The sequence below is a fragment of the Lampetra fluviatilis genome, chromosome 34 (genome assembly GCF_964198595.1).
Source record: "Lampetra fluviatilis chromosome 34, kcLamFluv1.1, whole genome shotgun sequence".
NCBI classification, from domain to species: Eukaryota; Metazoa; Chordata; class Hyperoartia; order Petromyzontiformes; family Petromyzontidae; genus Lampetra; species Lampetra fluviatilis.
This window is the reverse complement of record NC_136308.1, coordinates 11051325-11071159: the sequence shown is the minus strand read 5'-3', so window position 1 is coordinate 11071159 and position 19835 is coordinate 11051325. Positions and strand designations below refer to the sequence as shown.

General features: G+C 59.2%; 1 protein-coding gene across 1 annotated transcript in view; it reads right to left on the bottom strand.

Annotated features, from left to right (window-relative positions):
* Nucleotides 1–2628: 2628 nt before the first annotated feature.
* Nucleotides 2629–19835, bottom strand: part of BRPF1 (bromodomain and PHD finger containing 1) — a 29232-nt gene continuing 12025 nt past the window's right edge. The window contains 12 exon segments of the mRNA XM_078872512.1: nt 2629–3865; nt 6529–6683; nt 7326–7447; nt 8281–8411; nt 8943–9078; nt 9391–9647; nt 11315–11469; nt 11471–11577; nt 12611–12823; nt 12980–13312; nt 14252–14399; nt 19000–19146. Coding sequence (XP_078728638.1) covers nt 3679–3865; nt 6529–6683; nt 7326–7447; nt 8281–8411; nt 8943–9078; nt 9391–9647; nt 11315–11469; nt 11471–11577; nt 12611–12823; nt 12980–13312; nt 14252–14399; nt 19000–19146 — 2091 coding nt within the window. The 3' untranslated portion in view covers nt 2629–3678.

Sequence of the window (19835 nt, the reverse complement as noted above, 5' to 3'; positions counted from 1 at the left end):
GAACCAAGAAGATTTGCACAATTTGTATGACGATATGGTTTTCAGGTTGTTATATGTTTGTTAACTGTGCAATTGGCAGAAACTGACACTTAGACAGGAATAAATATCCTGTAAGAAGTGACTATTTACTGTACGGTAACTTACCACTCCAATCTCGAAGACTGCATGACGGGGTGATGTACACGGTGCAGTATTTTTATTGTCAAGTCGTATGTAGTGTATAATGTATCGTATGTAATATGTAACGCTGACATCGAGCACACCAACTTGTTTCGTCACGCACGCGATGCCGATAGCCGCACTCGTTACTACGGTTTTGCCGCTTTTGCCGGATCGGCCCGCGACCGCCGAATAATGTTGGGAGCCGGATAATCGCGCTCCGGATATTCGTGGATCAACGGTAAAATCCACGTTGACAATCGGGTGCCGTGACGTTTCACTGGTCATGACATTATGAATATAAATTGTTTAAATATCTACAATGTGCAATTAAAAACAACGTAGATAGCGGCCTCCGGACGGAGACTCAGCTGTCCGGGTTGTTTTGACCATACTTCACCGCGCTGGTTACTGCGGCTGCAAGGAAATTGCAATGCTCTTCAATCAATCCCAGAGGAGAGCGTCACTGGGGGGGGGGGTCCCGAGCCGCGTTGCTTCAGAATCAGAATCATTATTCACAGTGCGGGAGGAATCCGATGAGCTATAAAGCTCTTTCCCACAGATGTCCGGGTCAGGGCACGGGGTGGGAACGCTGCAACACCGGGGGGGGGGTGGGTGGGGGGGGTCTCCACCACAGCGACGAGCCGCCACTGCCGCCGAGCTGCTGCTGCTGCTGGCAGGGCGGCCTCTGAAAGAGGCGACTTCGTTGCAGCTCAGTGGTGGGGCCTTAGGGGCCGTCCATAAATGACGTCACGCAATTTTGGACGATTTTTGACCCCCCCCCCCCGTCACACGGCGTCACAAAAAGTCAGACCTCCCCCCTCAAATATGACGTCACAAAGCTCTGCCCCCCCCCAAACCATATATCCATTTTGAAAATAAAACATGCTTCAAATCGCTTTAAACTATTGTCATTGTAGTGCATATTTAATGTGGCGCTGCACTCTGTTGTAGGGAAAAAATATTTATTAAAAAGTCTATTTAATTAAGTAGAACGTGTTGTCTATATTTATTTAAAGTTGCGCATTTTGATGTGACGTCACATTTCTCACCCCCCCCCCCCTCGTCGCACATCGTCACAAATGTCTGACCCCCAACCCCCCCGCAGGTGCGTGACGTCATTTATGGACGGCCCCTTACTTGGTACATTAAAATAAAAAAACGGACACCCTACAGCCGAGCTTTGACCTATTCAAGTCATGAGCACCGCACAAAGGATGGATTCAAGAATCCATTCCCATATCCGTCAATCCATACGGTTTACTCGTATTCTTGTACAGGGAAATACAAAAATTTCAGGTCCACACGGCGTTTGTGTTTCTCCCTCGTGATGGGACTTTGTCGGATGAACGTTGACAAGGTCCGAATTGGCCTGTAATGAAGTCGGCACCGATAAGGGATTGACAGGTGCGCATCCCTGGATTGAGAATCCCGGCGACATCGCGGCCACGAAGTCCTCGCGCCGCTTGGCGTCGCCACGCGGCCTCCTCCGCCGCCTCGACACCCTGGCGGCTCGGCCCACGCCACGCGGTGCACTCGGCGTGTTCCGGTCGCATCAGAGGCACCGGGGTTTTGAGCGGGTGGGGCGGTGACAGCAGAAGCAAGTGTCGGCGAGGGACACTGACAGTGGAGATCTGAAGCTTTCGTGACTGCAGGGATCCACACTCTTTGGTTCTTGCGGTAAAGTCACGCGCAGCAGCCCCTTTTGCCAACGTCAGCAATTGCCTCTTGCTGTGGTTGTCCCCCACCTGATGACGGACGCTTGTGTTGCACCCGAAACGTCGAGATTTATTGTATTTTCTACCTATGTGACTTTACCGAAAGAACCAAAGAGTATGGACATTGACAGTTCAATGAAGCGCAGGTGATCACAGCATAGATGCAGAATCGCCCTGAGAACAGACATCTCCACGCACACTTGTGAGTTCAGACGAAATGTTCAACAGCAGCGTGGCTTGGGCACCGAAACCTCCCGCTGAGCCTCCCGCACTCTGCACCGTGCCGGCGGCGTGCCTTCGTTTGGCTCCACGAGCCCCGAGAGAAGCCCGCAGGAGTGAACCACATGAACCCGTAGGAGTGAACTACATGAACCCGCAGGAGTGAACCACATGAGCCCACAGGAGTGAACCACATGAACCCACAGGAGTGAACTACATGAACCCACAGGAGTTAACCGCATGAACCCACAGGAGTGAACCGCATGAACCCGCAGGAGTGAACCACATGAACCCACAGCAGTGAACCACATGAACCCGCAGGAATGAACCACATGAACCCACAGGAGTGAACTACATGAACCCACAGGAGTGAACCACATGAACCCACAGGAGTGAACCGCATGAACCCACAGGAGTGAACCACATGAACCCACAGGAGTGAACTACATGAACCCACAGGAGTGAACCGCATGAACCCACAGGAGTGAACCACATGAACCCGCAGGATTGACCCGGCAAGAAACCGCAAGAGGCTGCACCATCAAGGAGCACGATTTATTGAAGTCCGCGCCGTGGGGACGGAAACACGGGGACCGGTCAGTGTGGTGCGGCCACCGTCGGGGAAACGAAACGCGGCGCCAATGGGGCGACGCACACGGCGCGACGAGCGTCCGGTCCGAGACGCGGCCAGCGGCCCCCCCCTGCTCCCGCCGTGCAGGAAGGGGGGGGCTCCGCAGCCACGGCCGCTCGCGTCCGCTCCGGCCCCGGCAAATCGACGTCGTCCGGACGACCTGCCGGCCCCGGCAAGCGCCCACGCCCGCCGCGGCCCGCTCGGTCCGGCCGCTTCTCTTCCATCGGCTCCGACCCCCGTCACCGTCCCTCGTCACCGTCCCGACCGCGACGGCCTCCGTCCGCGCCCTCGATCCCCCGGCTACCCCGTTCCGGACTCGCCGCCGCCGCTCCTCCATCGGAGCGACGTACGCTCCTCCATCGGAGCGACGTACGCTCCTCCATCGGAGCGGCGTGCGCTCCTCCATCGGAGCGGCGTGCGCTCCGCGCCGCCTCGCTCCGCGGCCACTCGACCGCATGCCGAGCGCGGCCGCTCCGGCGCCAACGGCTCTCCACTCCGGCGTCCGGGCCGCTCCCCACTGGGGCTCGCCGGCTCGGGTTTCGCCGCCGCCCCGGGGGATGCAGTCGCTTCACTCGCCCTCTCGTTCCTCGCGGGTGCTCACACGCACACACGGGGGCGGGGGCAGGGCGCCTTGGCAGCCCCCGAATCCTTTCATCGACGTCGGTCCCCGGCCCCCCTGCCCCGCCCCGGCCCGCCACCTCCACCGCACGACGTGGAGTTGCGTGCGGGCGCTTCCGAGACATTTTGCATCGGGGTGGAAAAGAACCCCCAAAGGCTTTCGCCCCGCCGCGGTCGCTCGGGCGTCGTCGTCGCCGGCGTAGGAGGAGGTGCAGATGGCGACGGCGATGCACGAGCGTCGCCACCGCCGCTTCTCATCCCCCCCTTCCCCGCCACGTGGCGGTGACGACATCCGTGGAGCGAGACGCCGCGCGGTGGGTGGGGGGTCGGGCGTCAGTCCGAGTCGCTGGAGTCGGACGTGGGGTCGCCCCGCGTCACCTTGCTGCGGTGCAGCATGGCGCGCTCGTATGCCACCTGCACCGACTTGCGGATGTTGGATTTGCGTCCCTCCAGCATCTTGGCTTTGTCGATGGCCTGCTCCACGCCCAGGGCCACCAGCTTGGAGCGGGGCAGCCACTGCCTGCGCGCACGCGGTGGGGGGGGGGGCACACGAGGGCAGCGTCGCGGCCGTTGGCGCACGGAGGGGACGGTGAGAAAGATGGCCCCGTGTCACGTACGCACGGCAGCATGACCGCCACCATCAATACCACCATCATTACCACCACATCACCATTACCACCATGATAACCACCACCATCATTACCACCATCGTCATTACCACCATCATTACCACCACTGTCATTACCACCACCACCATCATTACCATCATCCTCACCACGACCACCATCATTACCATCATCACCAACCACCACCATCATCATTACCACCATCATCATCACCACCGCCACCATCACCATCACCACTATCATCATTACCACCATCACCACCACCACCACCATCACCATCATTACCACCATCATCATTACCTCCACTACCATCGCCATCATCACTACCAGCATCTCCACCAAAATCACGACCACCATCGGCATCACCATCAGCATCTCCACCACCAGCAGCAAGGAAAAATATTGCCCTCTATACCCATACAGACTGTTGGGGCGAGGGCTGTTAGCGAGCAGCACCTACGAAGGCCGGCATGGCACATGAGGGGGTGGGGGCCAGCACCACGCCCTGCCGCCTTTGTCTCCCCAGTGGCGATGTTTACACATCACACCAGGTAGTCATGTGAGGCCGAGTCGACCTAGGGGAGGCCCAGGACCGGTTCAGATAATCGTCACCGGTGTTGGCCGTGAGCGGGAATCGAACTGCTACGCCACCGCTCCCCACACACTCGCACATGACAGGGCATGACACGGCAAGATGACGTGGCGCAGAAGGCACTGACCGCACAGGAAGGGAACACCGTGGTAGCGCGCGCGCACACACACACATCTGAAGTGCAAGCTCAAGACGGCGCGCTCGTGCGGCAGGATTCACGCCGGGGACTTAAGACGAGACGCCCTGCGAATGCTCCCAACTCGAGGTTCCGCATTCGTCCTTTTGTTAAAGTCCCGTCTCCCCCACGGTGCGAGCTGTAAAGCTCCGTTTGCGTTTGGACGTCAATAAAGCGGAGTAAATTACGAAAAAAAAAAAGTGGAATAGACAAAGAGGTGAATGGGTTTGTTGAGGTTGGGGAAAAAGAGACGATGGGAGGGAATTCCAAATGAGAGCAGTGTGAGGGAAAGCAGCAGAAAGGGAAGAGAAGTGACCTGCAGTGTGGTGAGTGCCTTGGTGAGTGGGTGAGTGGGTGGGTGAGTGCCTTGGTGAGTGGGTGGGCGAATACCTTAGTGGGTGAATTTGTGAGTGGGTGGATGGGTGAGTGCCTTGCCGGGTGGGTGGATCAGTGGGTGGGTGGGTGAGTGAGTAACTTCGTGGGTGGGTGAGTGGGTGGGTGAGTGCCTTAGTGGGTAAATAGGTGAGTGGGTGGATGGGTGAGTGACTTTGTGGGTGGGTGAGTGGGTGGGCGAGTGATTTGGCGGGTGTGGAAGTGGATAAGCGAGTGGGTGAGTGTGATGAGTGCGCACGGTGTGGTGGATGAGACAAAATAGCGAGCGTCTGGTGGAGCCCTAAGCTTGGGTGGAAGAATCAATGGGGGAAGTTCACAGGAACCGTGACCACGGTAGTAGCGATAGAGGAGCGCTGAGGAGGAGGCGGCTGCCCACCGATGAGTAAGCGAGTGAGTCGGTGAGTGTGGGATCAATCACCGCATCTGCTTCACTCTGTCGTGTGCAGCAGTGAGGATGGAACTGGGTGCCGCACCCCAGATTTGGCAGCAGCAGCAGTAAGACTCCAACTGAACCTCATGGCGGGACCCCGGGGTCCCATGAGTCCCCTGGCTCTCGCATCAACTGCGTTGCGACATCATTCTATGTCTGTTGAAGGCGAACGATACGGCAATCTATTCCTCTCGACGAGCTCTACACGATGCGCTAATCAAAGTTTCAAAGTTTTCTTTCTTCTGCGCATTCGTCCTCGCTGCTGAGCTTGGACGACACGACAACATGACAACAGAATGATCCGCGCCAGGCGGGTCGCGGCGTTTGTGTGCGCGGTGGGACGGAGTCGCCAAAAATAAATAAATTAATTACGATTTTGACTTCTGCTTATTTGGGACCCCGGGGTCCTGCCACAAGGTTCAATTGAAGCAGAATGTGTGCTCTGTAGCAACATGGTTATCGCTTCTCCGATATCTCCTGAGCCAGATAGGTAACAGCGCCATTCCACGGTAGGACACGGAGCCTGCTGCTGTGCCACGCAGATTGACGGTTCGACCGCGAATAAGAACAACGTCGTCGTCGTCATCGCGAGGTTTGGCCGCAGGCGGCGTGGAATTGCCTCGGTCTCACGCCAAGAAACAACCGGGCGGAAGACTCAACAGGGGTGACTTTCAACTGCCCCCTGTCGCCCCCCGGCCTGGGGTGGTCTCCCTGTGGCTCCTCGTGCGTACCAGGTGTGCCTGTGTCCCAGGTGTGCCTGTGTCCCAGGTGTGTGTGTGTGCCAGGTGTGTGTGTGTGCCAGGTGTGTGTGTGTGCCAGGTGTGTGTGTGTGCCAGGTGTGTGTGTGTACCAGGTGTGTGTGTAGCAGGTGTGTGTGTGCCAGGTGTGTGTGTGCCACGTGTGTGTGTACCAGGTGTGTGTGTACCAGGTGTGTGTGTGTGTGTGTACCAGGTGTGTGTGTGTGTACCAGGTGCGCTTGTTGTCAAAGAAGAGGACAAGGAAGAGGGGCTCCGTGGCCTCCATGATGCGCGTCTCGCCCAGCTTGAGCACGTCGAGCGGCGGCACGGGGATGGGCACGCCGTTGTGCAGGAAGCCTTCGCGCGGCATCTTGGGGTCGATGATCTACGATGCACGGACACACAGACGCACGAACGCCATCACCCCCCACGTGAGGGAGGTCGCTCCAAACAAACGCGGGCAGCCAACGGCAACGAATTACGGCGGGGGGCGCAGCGTCGTGACGCGTCGCGACGCGTTGCGATGCAGGCTCAAGCGTCGTAAACGGCGGTCACCACTGGCAAACACCGCAGAATGCCGAGTCGTTTAAAATTCGGACAGAGTAAACCCCGCGACAAACGTCCGTCCAAACGCAAACCCATTCACCGAACAAAAAAATATTGATGGCAAACGTCGCGACAGCTACGGTTTCCGGAACGCAGTCAAATAAAATGGAGATGTCAGCAGGAGAAAAGGGATCAACAAAAAAACAATTAACGAGGAACGAATGGAACAAAACGCGTGTGAACAGACCCCCCCCTGCCACCGGTAAAGCCTTGAAGAGGCTTTTGGGGCAAGCGCTCTTCGCGAGCACCTACGAAGACCGGCACAGCATGCACACGCATACGCACACGCGCGTACAAGCGCACAAGTACACACGCACACAAGTGGACGCGTACACACAGACACACACATATGCGCGCACCCGGTCCCACGCGGTGCTCCCCCCCCGTGCGTGCGGTGCCCCCCCCCCCCCCACCCGCTCACCAGGGCCGGGTACGAGGGATAGCCACGGCACTTGGCCCACACGAGGTCAAGCGCCTCCAGGGGGGTGTCGTCGTCGTCATCGTCGTCGTAGTCCCAACTGGCGCACGGCAGCCCCTTGCCACCTGCGGGGACGGCACGGCACGAGCCATGCTCGGCACCGCGACACTCAGCGGCGCGTCGTGCGGTGGCGTGCGACGTCGTGGGGCGTCGTTCGGCGTGGTGCGGCGTGGTGCGGTTTGGTGTGGAGTGGTGCGGTGTCGTGTGGTGCGGTGTCGTGCGGTGTGGTGCGGTGTGGTGCGGTGCGGTGTCGTGCGGTGTGGTGCGGTGTCGTGCGGTGCGGTGTGGTGCGGTGTGGTGCGGTGTGGTGTCGTGTGGTGCGGTGTGGTGCGGTGTGGTGCGGTGTGGTGCGGTGTCGTGTTGTGCGGTGTGGTGTGGTTCAGCGCAGGAGTCCCCCCCCTCCAACCCACTGTAAAAGAAGGTAAAAGCGCAGCCCTTTTCTCGCTCGCGCTATTGCCGGCGGAAGATTCCTCCACGGAGGGAGCTCCAGAGGGCGCTTTCCCGCCCTTCCACGCTGACCGGACAGACGCTTTGGGAGAGGTGGGTTCACCCAACCTCGCCCTGGAGCCCAGCATTGTTATTATTGTTGTTATTACAATTATTTGTTGTTGTTACACTTGTTTACCCAGCAAAGCCTCGGGAGGCGATGATTGCTCAACGTTTTCTAACCGTGATACCAGGCGCGTACGAAGAACACACTCAATCTGTAGGTGATTTTTCAAATTTGAGCCACGACACTGACCGGCACACCTTGACCTCATCCTCTCCTCCTCCCTCTCCTCCCCCCCCCCCTCTCCTCCTCCCCTCTACTCCTCCTCCCGCCCCGCCCCTCTCCTCCTCCCCCTCCTCGTCTTCCCCCTCCTCCTCTCCTCCTCCTGTCCCTACGCGCCGCGCGTACCAGAGTCGCCGCCGCCGCCGGCGCCCCCGGCGGTCTCGTTGTCGGAGCCCGAGGTCTCATCACTGCTGTCCTCGGTGAAGTTCACCCGAGAGAAGCTGGCCTTGCCTCGGCTCTGCTTGTCTGGGGACGCACTGCAGAAACGGAGAGACAGAGACGCCAACAAGTGGGCGGGGCGAGCGGGAGTCACGTTGCTGGGCGCCATGCGGCAAGAGGCTTGAGACGGCGCCAGCGACGCCGGACACCCAAGAGCTGTGGTGCCACGGGGGGGGGGAAGCCCGGGCCACAGGTCAACAACCGCCGTTCAAGTCCCCCGCACGGCGGTACTCCGTTTTATCAACCACCAAACCCGAGAGTTGAACTCGCCACCTTGCGATGGGGCGAGCCGCTCGCTCGACCGCGACGCCACCTGGCCGGATGAATGGTCGTCAAACCGTTGCCAGATGAAGGCCTCCCCCAACGCCACGTTGCTTAGGCGAGTTGTTTTGACCGTACTTCGCCACGCCCACGATCGGCGCGGGTCGGTGAAAGTGGCAGGGGGGCCAGGAGCGACCGTTTCGGACGTTACCCCCGGCAAGGATTCGAACTCGGGCGAGCCGGCATCGCGGTGCAGCGCGCTAACCACTCCGCCGCCACTCCGCGACGGTCGCGTGCGCCGCACGTGCCTCGTATTGTCGGTGGCGGCGCTGCTGGAGGAGCTGGTGGTGGACTCCGAGTCGGAGCTGCTCTGCTTGTGCCGGTAGACCAGGAAGCTCTGCGTGTTGGCGTCCTGGGCAATGCACTCGAAGCCCTCGTCTGCGCCTAGACGCATGGACGGCACGGGCGTGGACGAGTGCAAAGGAGTACGGCTCTGTCGTGAACGCAGCGTAGCCAGTGGTGATGGAGGTGAAGAGAGCGGTGCATGCGTGTGTGTGACGGAGGTGGGTGTGTGCATGCGTGTGTGACGGAGGTGGGTGTGTGCATGTGTAACGACGGTAAGCGCGTGATGCCGGCGCGCGTGTGACGACGGCGCGTGTATGCGTGCGTGACGACGGTGTGTGTGACAATGGCGTGTGTGTGCGTGCGTGACGAGGGCGTGTGTGCGGGTGTGATTGTGGCTGGCAAGGGCGGTACCGGCGTGCGAGAGGCGGCACGATGACCCGTCGCTGTCGCTCTCCGAGCTGGAGCTGCTGCGAGGGCGCTTCCGAGGGCCCGGTGTGGAGCCCGGGGGCGCGGAGGCCGCGGCCGCGGCGCCGGCGGGGACGCACCCCGGCCCTCCCGAGCCGCCCACGGACGAGGTGGACGACGAGGACGAGGCCTGGCCCGGCCCGGGGCCCGCCGGCGGCCCCGCCGCTCCGCCGGACTCACGGTGCTTGGGGGGACGTCCAGGCCTGCGCCACGGGGTCAAGCGGGAATCAACGCGGCGTCGTCGACGGCTCACCGGTGAACATTCGTACGGCCGAGGCATTGCGTGCGCGTGTACTTTACGCAAATGACATCGGCGATAGTGTGGCTAAATCTACTCGTTTGAATCAGTCGGGCGGCATTGTCTTTTCATCGGCTGCGTAACGCTGTGTGGAAGCTACCTGGTATGTCGCTCTGCATGAAGCTTCGGGTCTTCCCGGCCACAGTCATGCCCTCCCTTCTCTACGTTTGTGAAAGGTGGACCCCCCTAATGGAACATCTGCACCGGTTATAAACCTTCACGCTGGCTTGCCTACGATCCATCCTGGATTTAACTAGACCAGATTGTGTGAGCTCACAAATGTTTGAAATATCCGGACACATTCCCATCAGTGATCTCATCCGGCAGGCAAGGCTGCGTTGGCTGGGTCATGTAGCCCGCATGCCCAGCCATAGCATGCCCAAGCAGCTTCTGTTTGTCCGCATGGAGGGAGCTAAACCGCCACAATATGGGCTGGAGAAGAGATGATCTGATGCAGTACGGGGGGATGTGGAGCCGAATCAACTTGCCGATGGTACCAGCGGTGTCAAGATCGGCCTCAGTGGGGGAGGCTCGTGAAGGACGCTACTGGGCAGTTGGAGGCAGTCGCCCTCCAACAACAACGGAGGGTGGAAGAGTGACGCTCACAACAACGAGCGGAGCACCGGGTGGCTAAAGCACAGCAAGTTGGCACAGTAGGGGGCACAGGTGGTGCATCAGTCAGTCATCTCAGTCATCTCAGTCATCTCAGTCAGTCGACCCGTGGCACCTGAGTCTGCCTCGTGACCTCCTGCCAGCAGGCGTTCGACACTTCACGTGGCCTCAAGGTGCACATGGCCTGGCACAAGCGTCGTGGTGACGTCACCTCCACTTAGTGGCGAATGGCGGTTGTTGTTGTTGTTGTGTGTGCATGGGAAGCAGTAGTGTAGCGGTTAGCGCGCTGCGCTAAGATACTAGCGACCCGGGTTCGATTCCCGCTCAAGGCAAACACCAGTGACGATTATCTGAACCGGTCCTGGGCCTCCCCTAGGTCGACTCAGCTTCAAATTAGTACCTGGTGCGATGTGTGAACATTGTCACTAGGGAGACAAAGGCGGTCGGGCGTGGTGTTGGCCACCCACCCCCTCGTGTGCCGTGCCGGCCTTCATAGGTGCGTGCTCGCTAACAGCACTTTCCCCTACAGTCTGTTAAGGCTACACGTGTGTGTGTGTGTGCGCGTGCTTGCGCTCAAAGACCCACTCCCACCCCCCATAGCCTAAACAGACTCTTGGGGCTTGTGCTGTGGCCAGATCCAAGGCTGGCCGCCTTCGGGCAAATTCTAAATGTTGTGGTTTACACTCCAACACACCGGTGTGCTGAACGAGTAACGAATTGCCACGTTTTGTGTACGTGACAAACCGCTTACTAATTGGCCATGTCAGGCGGCGGCGGCGGGTTTAACGACACATTCATATTTAGGCGATTTAACCCAAAACAAACCTCTATGATGGATAACACTGGTCACGAAAGCCCCGCCGGCTCTGTGTTAAACAGACTCAGAGTCCCTAATGGACCGAGGAAGGGAGATTCCACACGGTGGGGTCTTTTCGTCTCTGCCGCTCGCGACCATCTGACCGGCGCTGCTGCTGCTGCTGGTGCTGCAGGGGGAAGGGCTTGCTCTTCTTGCTGAAGAGCACGAAGGTTCGGCGTCCCACGTCGGACGCGCGGCCTCCGCCTCCTCCTCCACCGCCTCCGCCGGCGCCGCCGCCGCAGCCGCCGCCTCCCGGCGACGGCGGCCCCCCCCCCGAGGGATGCCGGCCCCAGCGGGGAGCCCCCCCCGTCGTCGTCCCCTAGCAGCAGCCCCCGCGAGGCTCCGCCCACGCGCTCGCCCCCGTCGCCTGCGGGAGGGGGGGGGGGGACGCAACGACGACGGCCGCCACCGCCGTTAAGTTACGACGACGACGTCACTGCGCCGCTTGCGCCAGGCTAGGTGCACTTCCAGCGGACCCGGAGGCACACACGGGGGCACGTGGAGACACGCGCAGGCCGCGTGCGCATGCACGTGCAGGGGCATAACCATTCCTGAGTGCGCAAAGACACAGGCACGTACAGATGCATAAACGCTGAACACACACGCATCTACCGGTGCACACAGGTGAACAAATATACAATAAGTAATATTTAAAAATACTTTTTTAAAAACACGCTTTATTGAAATGGCCCCGAGGCTTGCCATAACGTAAGGGAAAGTGGTGATTCACAGCCAACGTCAGTTGAGCGTGGACAATTAGACCCAAGGCAAAGCATAACATATAAAAAAGATGGTTTAAATTTGTTTCTTTTTATTTTTAATGATAAAATATAGTATTGTCATCAGTATGACATAAGTATACCAAGTTTGCAGTCGATACGACATTGGGAAGTGGGTTAAAATTGAGTTACAAAGATTTGAGGATACGACAACAACAACAGAGTGAGTTAATAGAAAGCGTGTAAAAAGACAAAGATCCCCCGTGTAGCCTTAACAGCACTACGCCCAGCCACCTTTCCCCAGTGGCGATATTTACACACTGCACCATGTACTCATTTGAGGCTGACTCGACCTAGGGGAGGCCCAGGACCGGGATCAGTTCAGATAATTATCACTGGTGTTGTCCGTGAGCATGAATCAAACCCTGGTCGCCAGGTTCGTAGTGCAGCTCGCTAACTGTTACACGCGTATACACATGTACATGCACGCGCAAGCACACACACGCTTTCGGGGACCACTCACCAACGAGTCGCACACACGCACAACCAACACGCGCAAACACGCTAGGAGAAAGACGAGCGCACCTGCGTCCTCCCGGGTGTGACGGGGCTCGGTGCGGTGCGCTGTGGTGCGGTGCGCTGCGGTGCGGTGCGCTGCGGTGCGGTGCGGGAGCTACTCACCCACGGAGGCTGCAGCTGCTGCTGCCGCGGACCCGGCGTCGCCGTCAGCGAGCCGCCTCTTGCCGCCGTGGCGTCCGGCGCGACCCCGACCCCTCCCGCGACCCCCACCCCCGGCGCGACCCCGTTCCCCCCCGTGACCCCGCTCCCCGCCGTGACCCCGCAGCCCCTGGCCCCGTGGCCCCGGCGCCGCTGCTCGACCCTTGCCCCCGCTGCCTGCACAAGACCAGCGCGAGTCAAGCGGCGTGGGGAGCGGCCTCGCTTGCGGCGGACACGCGACAAACTCGCGCGCAGTGTCCCGAAGAGACGCGCGTGGGGCTGCGCACGCCGACAACGCGGACGGCGCCCCGCACGCTGCGCCCACGCACCCACCTCTCTCCGGCCCCTCCGCGCCGACGCCGCCGCCGCCCTCGTCTTCGGAGGACGAAGACGACGGAGAAGAGGTGGACGACGAGGAGGAGGACGAGGAGGAGGAAGAGGAGGAGGCCGAGCGGGCCGAGCCCCGGCGAGTCCCCCCCGGGAGGGTCGTGGGGGGAGGGGCGCCCCCCCCGCACCGGGGAACCCGCGGCCCCTCCGCCCGTCCCGGGCGCCGCTTCGACGCGACGCCGCCGGCGGCGCCGTGGCGCTCGCTCTGCGGCGGGCCCCCCCGGTGGAGGGAGCGGTCACCGCGGCCGGCCTTGCTCCCCCGCCTCGACGCCACGAGGTCTGTGCCGGGGTGGGGGGTGGGGGGTGGGGGGAGAAACGCTGGTGAGATCAACCACAACGTCACCTCGCTAATGATCTCGTCGAGCGTACAAAATCATCACGCAAACTCCAGTGGTCATCCTCACAGCAGCAGCCGCAGTTTTTGGCCAGCCTGAAATCGTGCGGCGCTTTCAGATGCGCTTCTGTTGCCGTTGGCAACACATCCGATGTTAGGAAGCCACTGGGAGCAATGATGCTCCCAGTAGCTTAAACGAAGTTCTTGAGAACTGCTGGTTGTTGTTGTTGTTGATTAGCACGGTTGGCTACGTACAGCGCGAAACAAGTTCAACGTACACACGTACGTGAGAGCAGTGACGCTCGGTTCACCGGCTCCGAGAAACTCGCAGTTTCCCCGTCCCTTAGAGCCGCAGCAGCCCTGTGTACAATGCGTGTGTGCGTGCAATGTGTGGGGAGCGGTAGTGTAGTGGTTAGCGTGCTGCGCTATGAACCCGGCTACCCGAGTTCGATTCCCGCTCAGGGCCACCAACACTGGAGACGATTATCCGAACAGGTCCTGGACCTCAACGAATTCGACTCGGCCTCAAACGAGTACTTGGTGCGGTGTGTAGTAAACATCGCCACTGGGGAGACAAAGGCGGCCGGGCGTGGTGCTGGCCGCCGTCCCCCTCGTGTGGCGTGCCGGGCTTCATAGGTGCTGCTACTCGCTAACAGCACTCGCCCCGACAGTCTGTTAAGGCTGTACGGGAAATATTTGTCTTCGTGTGTGTGTGTAAGCACAATTTCTGAGTAGGTGCGTGTGTTTCTGTGCATGTGTATTTCTGTGCGTGTCTGTGCGTGTCTGTGCATGCGTATCTGCGCGTGCGTTTCCGCACGTGCGTTTCTGCGCACGTGTCTGTGCGCGCGCGTCTGTGCGTGTGTGTCTGTGCCCGCGTGCCCCACCGTGGGCGGGCGGAGCGGCTGGCGCCGTGGGGAGGTGCATGCCGCTCTCGTAGTTGAAGCCGATCCGCTCCGCTGCCGCTTGCGCTTGCCGCAGGATCACGGCGCCCTGGTCCCTGAGCCGCACGGCCGCGCGGTAAAAAATCGTGTCCTGGGCACACAAAAGACAAAGATGACCCGTGTAGCCTTAACAGACTGTTGGGGCAAGTGCTGCTAGCGAGTAGCACCTATGAAGACCGGCACGGCACACGATGGGGTGGGTGGCCAGCACCACGCCCGGCCGCCTTTGTCTCCCCAGTGTCGATGTTGACACCGCACCAGTTACTAATTTGAGGCTGAGGCATCCTATCGAGTCCCGGGTTGGTAGTGTGGCGCGCTGACCGCTACGCCACCACTCCTCACACACACACACACCCTGCACCCACACCCCGCACCCACACACAAATCCACACACACATCCCTCACCCAACACAACAACAACCGCCATTCGCTACTAAGTGGCGGTGACGTCACCACGCCGCTTGTGCCAGGCTATGTGCACGTTGGGGCCATGTGAAGTGTCGAACGCCCGCTGGCAGGAGGTCACGGGGCAGACCCAGGTGCCACGGGTCGACTGACTGAGATGACTACTGTGCCAACTTGCTGTGCTTTAGCCACCCGGCGCTCCGCTCGTTGTTGTGAGCGTCGCTCCTCCACTCTCCGTTGTTGTTGGATGGCGACTGCCTCCAACTGCCCAGTAGCGTCCTTCACAAGCCTCCTCCACAGTGGCCGATCTTGACACCGCTGGTACCAGTCATCGGCAAGTCCACTAAGCTCCACGTCCTCATGTACCACATCACTCCATCTGTTTTCTAGCCCCTGCCGCGCCTGTTTAGCCCCCTCAATCCGGCCGAACAAAAGCTGTTAAGGCATGCGGTGACTGGGCATGCGGGCTACATGACCAAGCCAACGCAGCCTTGCCTGCCCGGGGGAGCTCACCGATGGGACTTTATCCAGATCTTTTAAGGATTTGTGAACTCCAACAACAACCGCCATTCGCCACTAAGTGGCGGTGACGTCACCACGACGCTTGTGCCAGGCCATGTGCACCTTGAGGCCACGTGAAGTGTCGAACGCCCGCTGGCAGGAGGTCACGGGGCAGACCCAGGTGCCACGGGTCGACTGACCGAGATGACCGAGATGACTGGCTGATGCACCACCTGTGCCCCCTACTGTGCCAACTTGCTGTGCTTTAGCCACCCGGCGCTCCGCTCGTTGTTGTGAGCGTCGCTCCTCCGCCCTCCGTTGTTGTTGGAGGGCGACTGCCTCCAACTGCCCAGTAGCGTCCTTCACGAGCCTCCTCCACTGAGGCCGATCTTGACACCGCTGGTACCAGTCATCGGCAAGTCCACTCAGCTCCACGTCCTCCTGTACCACATCACTCCATCTCTTCTCTAGCCCGTGCCGCGCCCGTTTAGCCCCCTCGATCCGGCCGAACAAAAGCTGTTTAGGCATGCGGTGGCTGGGCATGCGGGCTACATGACCCAGCCAACGCAGCCTTGCCTGCCGGAGGAGCTCACTGATGGGACTTTGCCCAGATCTTTCAAGGACTTGTGAGCTCCTCACACAATCCAGCCTGGTTAAACCCAGGATGGATCGTAGGCAGGCCAGCCTAAATGTTTCCAACCGGCGAAGATGCTCCACTAGGGGGGTCCACGTTTCGCAAGCGTAGAGAAGGGAGGGAATGACCGTGGCCGAGAAGACCTGAAGCTTCGTGCGGAGCGACAGACCAGGTAGCTTCAACACAGCGTTACGCAACCGATGAAAAGATATTGCCGCTCGACTGATTCGGAGTGAGACCTCTGCTGATAAACTGGAGCCGGTCATGAGCACACTGCCCAGGTATGGGAAACTCTCTACTCTCTCCACAACTGCCCCATCACCGATTGGGAGTTGTGGGGGCGGAGTGCCCGATGGTACAAAATACCCAGGCAGGTGCTTAGTTTTGGTGGGGCTGATGGTAAGGCCCCACCTCTTAGTGGCACACTCCAGTCTCAGCAGCAGCGTCTCCAACTCCTCTTCTGAATGAGCAGCTATTACCAAATCATCGGCATACATAACGTGGTTGACCAATAGGGAGCCATCCCTTGATCGCACCCGGGCGTCGATCAGCCTCCCATTATATCTGTACCAAATGGTAATTCCCCCGGTACAGCTATTGAAGGCTTCACGAACTACGCAGTCGAAATAGATGTTAAATAATGTGGGAGCCAGAGGACATCCCTGTCGCACCCCAAGGTGTACAGGGAAAGGCTCCGACTCCCGGCCACGTAGTTTTACCCGGGCCCGCTCACCATCATGAAGGTCCTTAATGATCGTGAGCAGAGGGTCAGGGACTCCGAAAGCACGAAGAACAACCCAGAGCCCAGTCCTACTGATGGTATCATAGGCCTTGACCAGGTCAATAAAGCAGAGATGTAGGTCTTTTTGGAATTCCCTACACCTCTGCTGTAGCAGACGGACAGAAAATATGGCATCTGTGCAGGACCGCCCTTTCCTGAAACCACATTGGGGCTCCGCAAGCCTCTCCTCAGCATGCCTAGCAAGGCGATGTTGAATAATCCTTGCCAGGACCTTACCCGGCACACTGAGGAGTGAGATGCCCCTGTAGTTGTTACAGTCTGTGCGGTCCCCCTTCTTAAAGAGGGGGACCACCAGGGCATCCTTCCAGTCCTGCGGAACCCGTCCAGTGGTCCAGACTGTTGTTATGATGTCATATAGGGCAGTCTGTGCACAAACGCCACCCTCCCTCAGCATTTCGCCTGGGAGATCATCTCTGCCCGGTGCCTTCCCTGGTCTCAGACTCCGGATCGCCCTCAGTACTTCCTCAACAGCCGGTACCTCAGCCAGCCACTCACAGGGGGTGACCTCTTCCAATATTTGAGGCACCGCAGCCTCAGCAGGGTTATCCCCACTTTGTGCCATGATGTTTTCCTGGCTGAGAGATTTTCCCTCCCCCAGGACCTCACAGAAATGCTCAGCAAATCTGCAAACCTGTTCCTGGGGGTCGGAGATTGGATCACCGTTTTTTCCTCTAATGATGGTAATAGGTGTGGCGCTGCAGGTTACTTTTTTGATGGAGTTAAATAGTGATTTGTGATCGCGGGCCACTGAGGCAGACTCCATCTCCTCAGCAACCCGCGACCACCACCCATCCTTACAGCGCCTTACGGCTCTCCGAACCTCCGAGCGAAGGCTGCGGTAAACCTCCTCATTCTCTGACGTGGGATGCTGTAGGCGATGAGAGTGGGCCTGTCGCTTTTTCTCAATTAACCTGAACACCTCCTCCGTCAGCCAGGGTTCCCGGGGAGGTCTGGACCGCGTACCCAAAGCAGCCATTGCAGCTGCATGAGTCACAGTCTTAAACCTCGCCCATTTACCCTCGACATCAGGTGGAGTGGGGGACGATGCCAACCCCAGCTGCAAGCGATGATGAAATTCTCGCTTGCAACTTTCATCAGCTAACTTAGACCAGGCCACTTTTGGTTGGAATGGGATCCTGGGTGTACACCCACCACCGGAGTGGAAGAATGGCAGGCGCATCTTACAGATGACTAGTCGATGGTCAGAGGGCAGATCAGCTCCACGGTAGGTCCTGGTGTCAAGGACATGGGCTCGCATCCGCTGGTCCGTCACTACGTAGTCCAGCAGATGTTCTTGCTTGGACCCGGCATGCATCCATGATGTTGTGTGGATGCGCCGATGCCGGAAAAGCGTGTTGGTAATTACAAGCCCATGGGCTGCACAAAAATCTAGCAGCCTCCTACCGTTATTATTGAGCTGATCTGGCCCATGCCTTCCAATCACTCCAGACCAGGTGCCAGCATCATGACCAACTCGGGCATTGAAGTCACCCAACAAGATGACTCTGTCCCGAGTGGCCACTTTAGCCAGCACCTGTGACAGGAGGTCATAGAAAGCGTCCGACTCATCGGCTTTGCCTGCATCCCTCCACGGATGTTCGTCTTCGGTGGGGGCATAAGTAACCACGACCACCACTCCTCGCCTCTGGTTGATGGGAAGGCGAGCCCAAAGTATCCTGGGGCTTACAGCTTCCCACACCTCACCGCCACGCTCCCACGCCCCCTTCATTCTTTTGTTCAGAAGAAGAGCCACACCCTGTTGTTTGGCAGTCTCCTGCCCCGAGTAGAGGACTGTCCACCCCTCATGGTGGCAGGAGCCAGAACCGGTCCACCGGACCTCCTGAATGCCACAGAGATCCAGGCGGTACCGGTCCAGCTCCCGACAGAGGAGTGGCAGCCTCTCCTCCGCAGTGAGCATTCGAACATTCCACGTGGCCATCCGCAATGGTTTTTCGTTGTTTCTGGAGGAGCCCCGAGGGTTAAAATTCAATCTCCTGGCTCCGCCAAATGGGGTTTGGCCAGGAGACGTCATAAAAGCCTGACCCCCCGGGGCCTCCGGCACAAGCTTATTAATTACAGGTTTATGTTTAATTCGTAGTTTAGTGGTGGTTAATTGAAGGTGGAGGGGTTACCAGCCCCTCGCACCCGTCCAGAGCCCCCGTTTAGCCACTGTGGTGGTCACAGACGCCATGAGGGGAGAGGCCAATGGGCATTGGCCCTCCCCCCACAGCACTGCGTGTGAACTCCTCACACACACACACACACCCCGGCACTCAGCATTGACACCGGCGCTCTCTGCGGCAGTGACACCTCTGCGGGTCGCCGCCAGCTCTTGGGGGCCGCACGCACCTTGGCGTTGTACTGCATGCAGTTGTTGACGATGAGTTGGAAGTCGCCGGCGAAGGTGTCCATGCCGCGGTACTCGTGCGAGTCCACGCGCTGCCGCATCGTGGAGAAGTCCATGGGGGTTTTGATGTGATCCAGGTAGTCCGACACCTACGCAGGGCAGAGACAAAGATCCCCACCCCCCCCGTGTAGCCCGTTACAGACTGTCGGGGGCAATTGCTGCTTGTGAGAATCCGTGAAGGCCGGCACAGCACACAAGGTGGGGGGGGAGGGGTGGCCAACACCACCCCCGGCCGCCTTAGTCTCACCAATGCTGATGCTCACACGCCACGCCAGGTAGACCGAGGGGAGGCCCAGGACTGTTTAAAATAACCGCCACCGATGTTAGCCATGAGCGGGAATCGAACTCGGGTCGTCGGATTCGCAGCGCAGTGCGCCAATCACTATACTACCTGTTCTATCCACTGCTGGATGAAGGCCTCAAACGAGCCATTGCCATCATGCGGGAACAGTGCTGCTGACCCAACATCTCACTCCGGTACACGAACTGACATCGTCGCTCCAACTCCACGGTGGTTGCTGTGCTAGGATGCGTTCTCCCCTGTCGCCATCGTCCCGGATGGTACGTAAGTTCAACTTCATTCGCACCGTACGTAGTCAACCGCGCTAATCGGAGGTGAAGGGGAAGGACAACAGACTCATGGGTCTCTGTGTGAGTCTACGGGTCTCTGTGTGAGTCTACGGGTCTCTGTGTGAGTCTACGGGTCTCTGTGTGAGTCTATGGGTCTCTGTGTGAGTCTATGGGTCTCTGTGTGAGTCTACGGGTCTCTGTGTGAGTC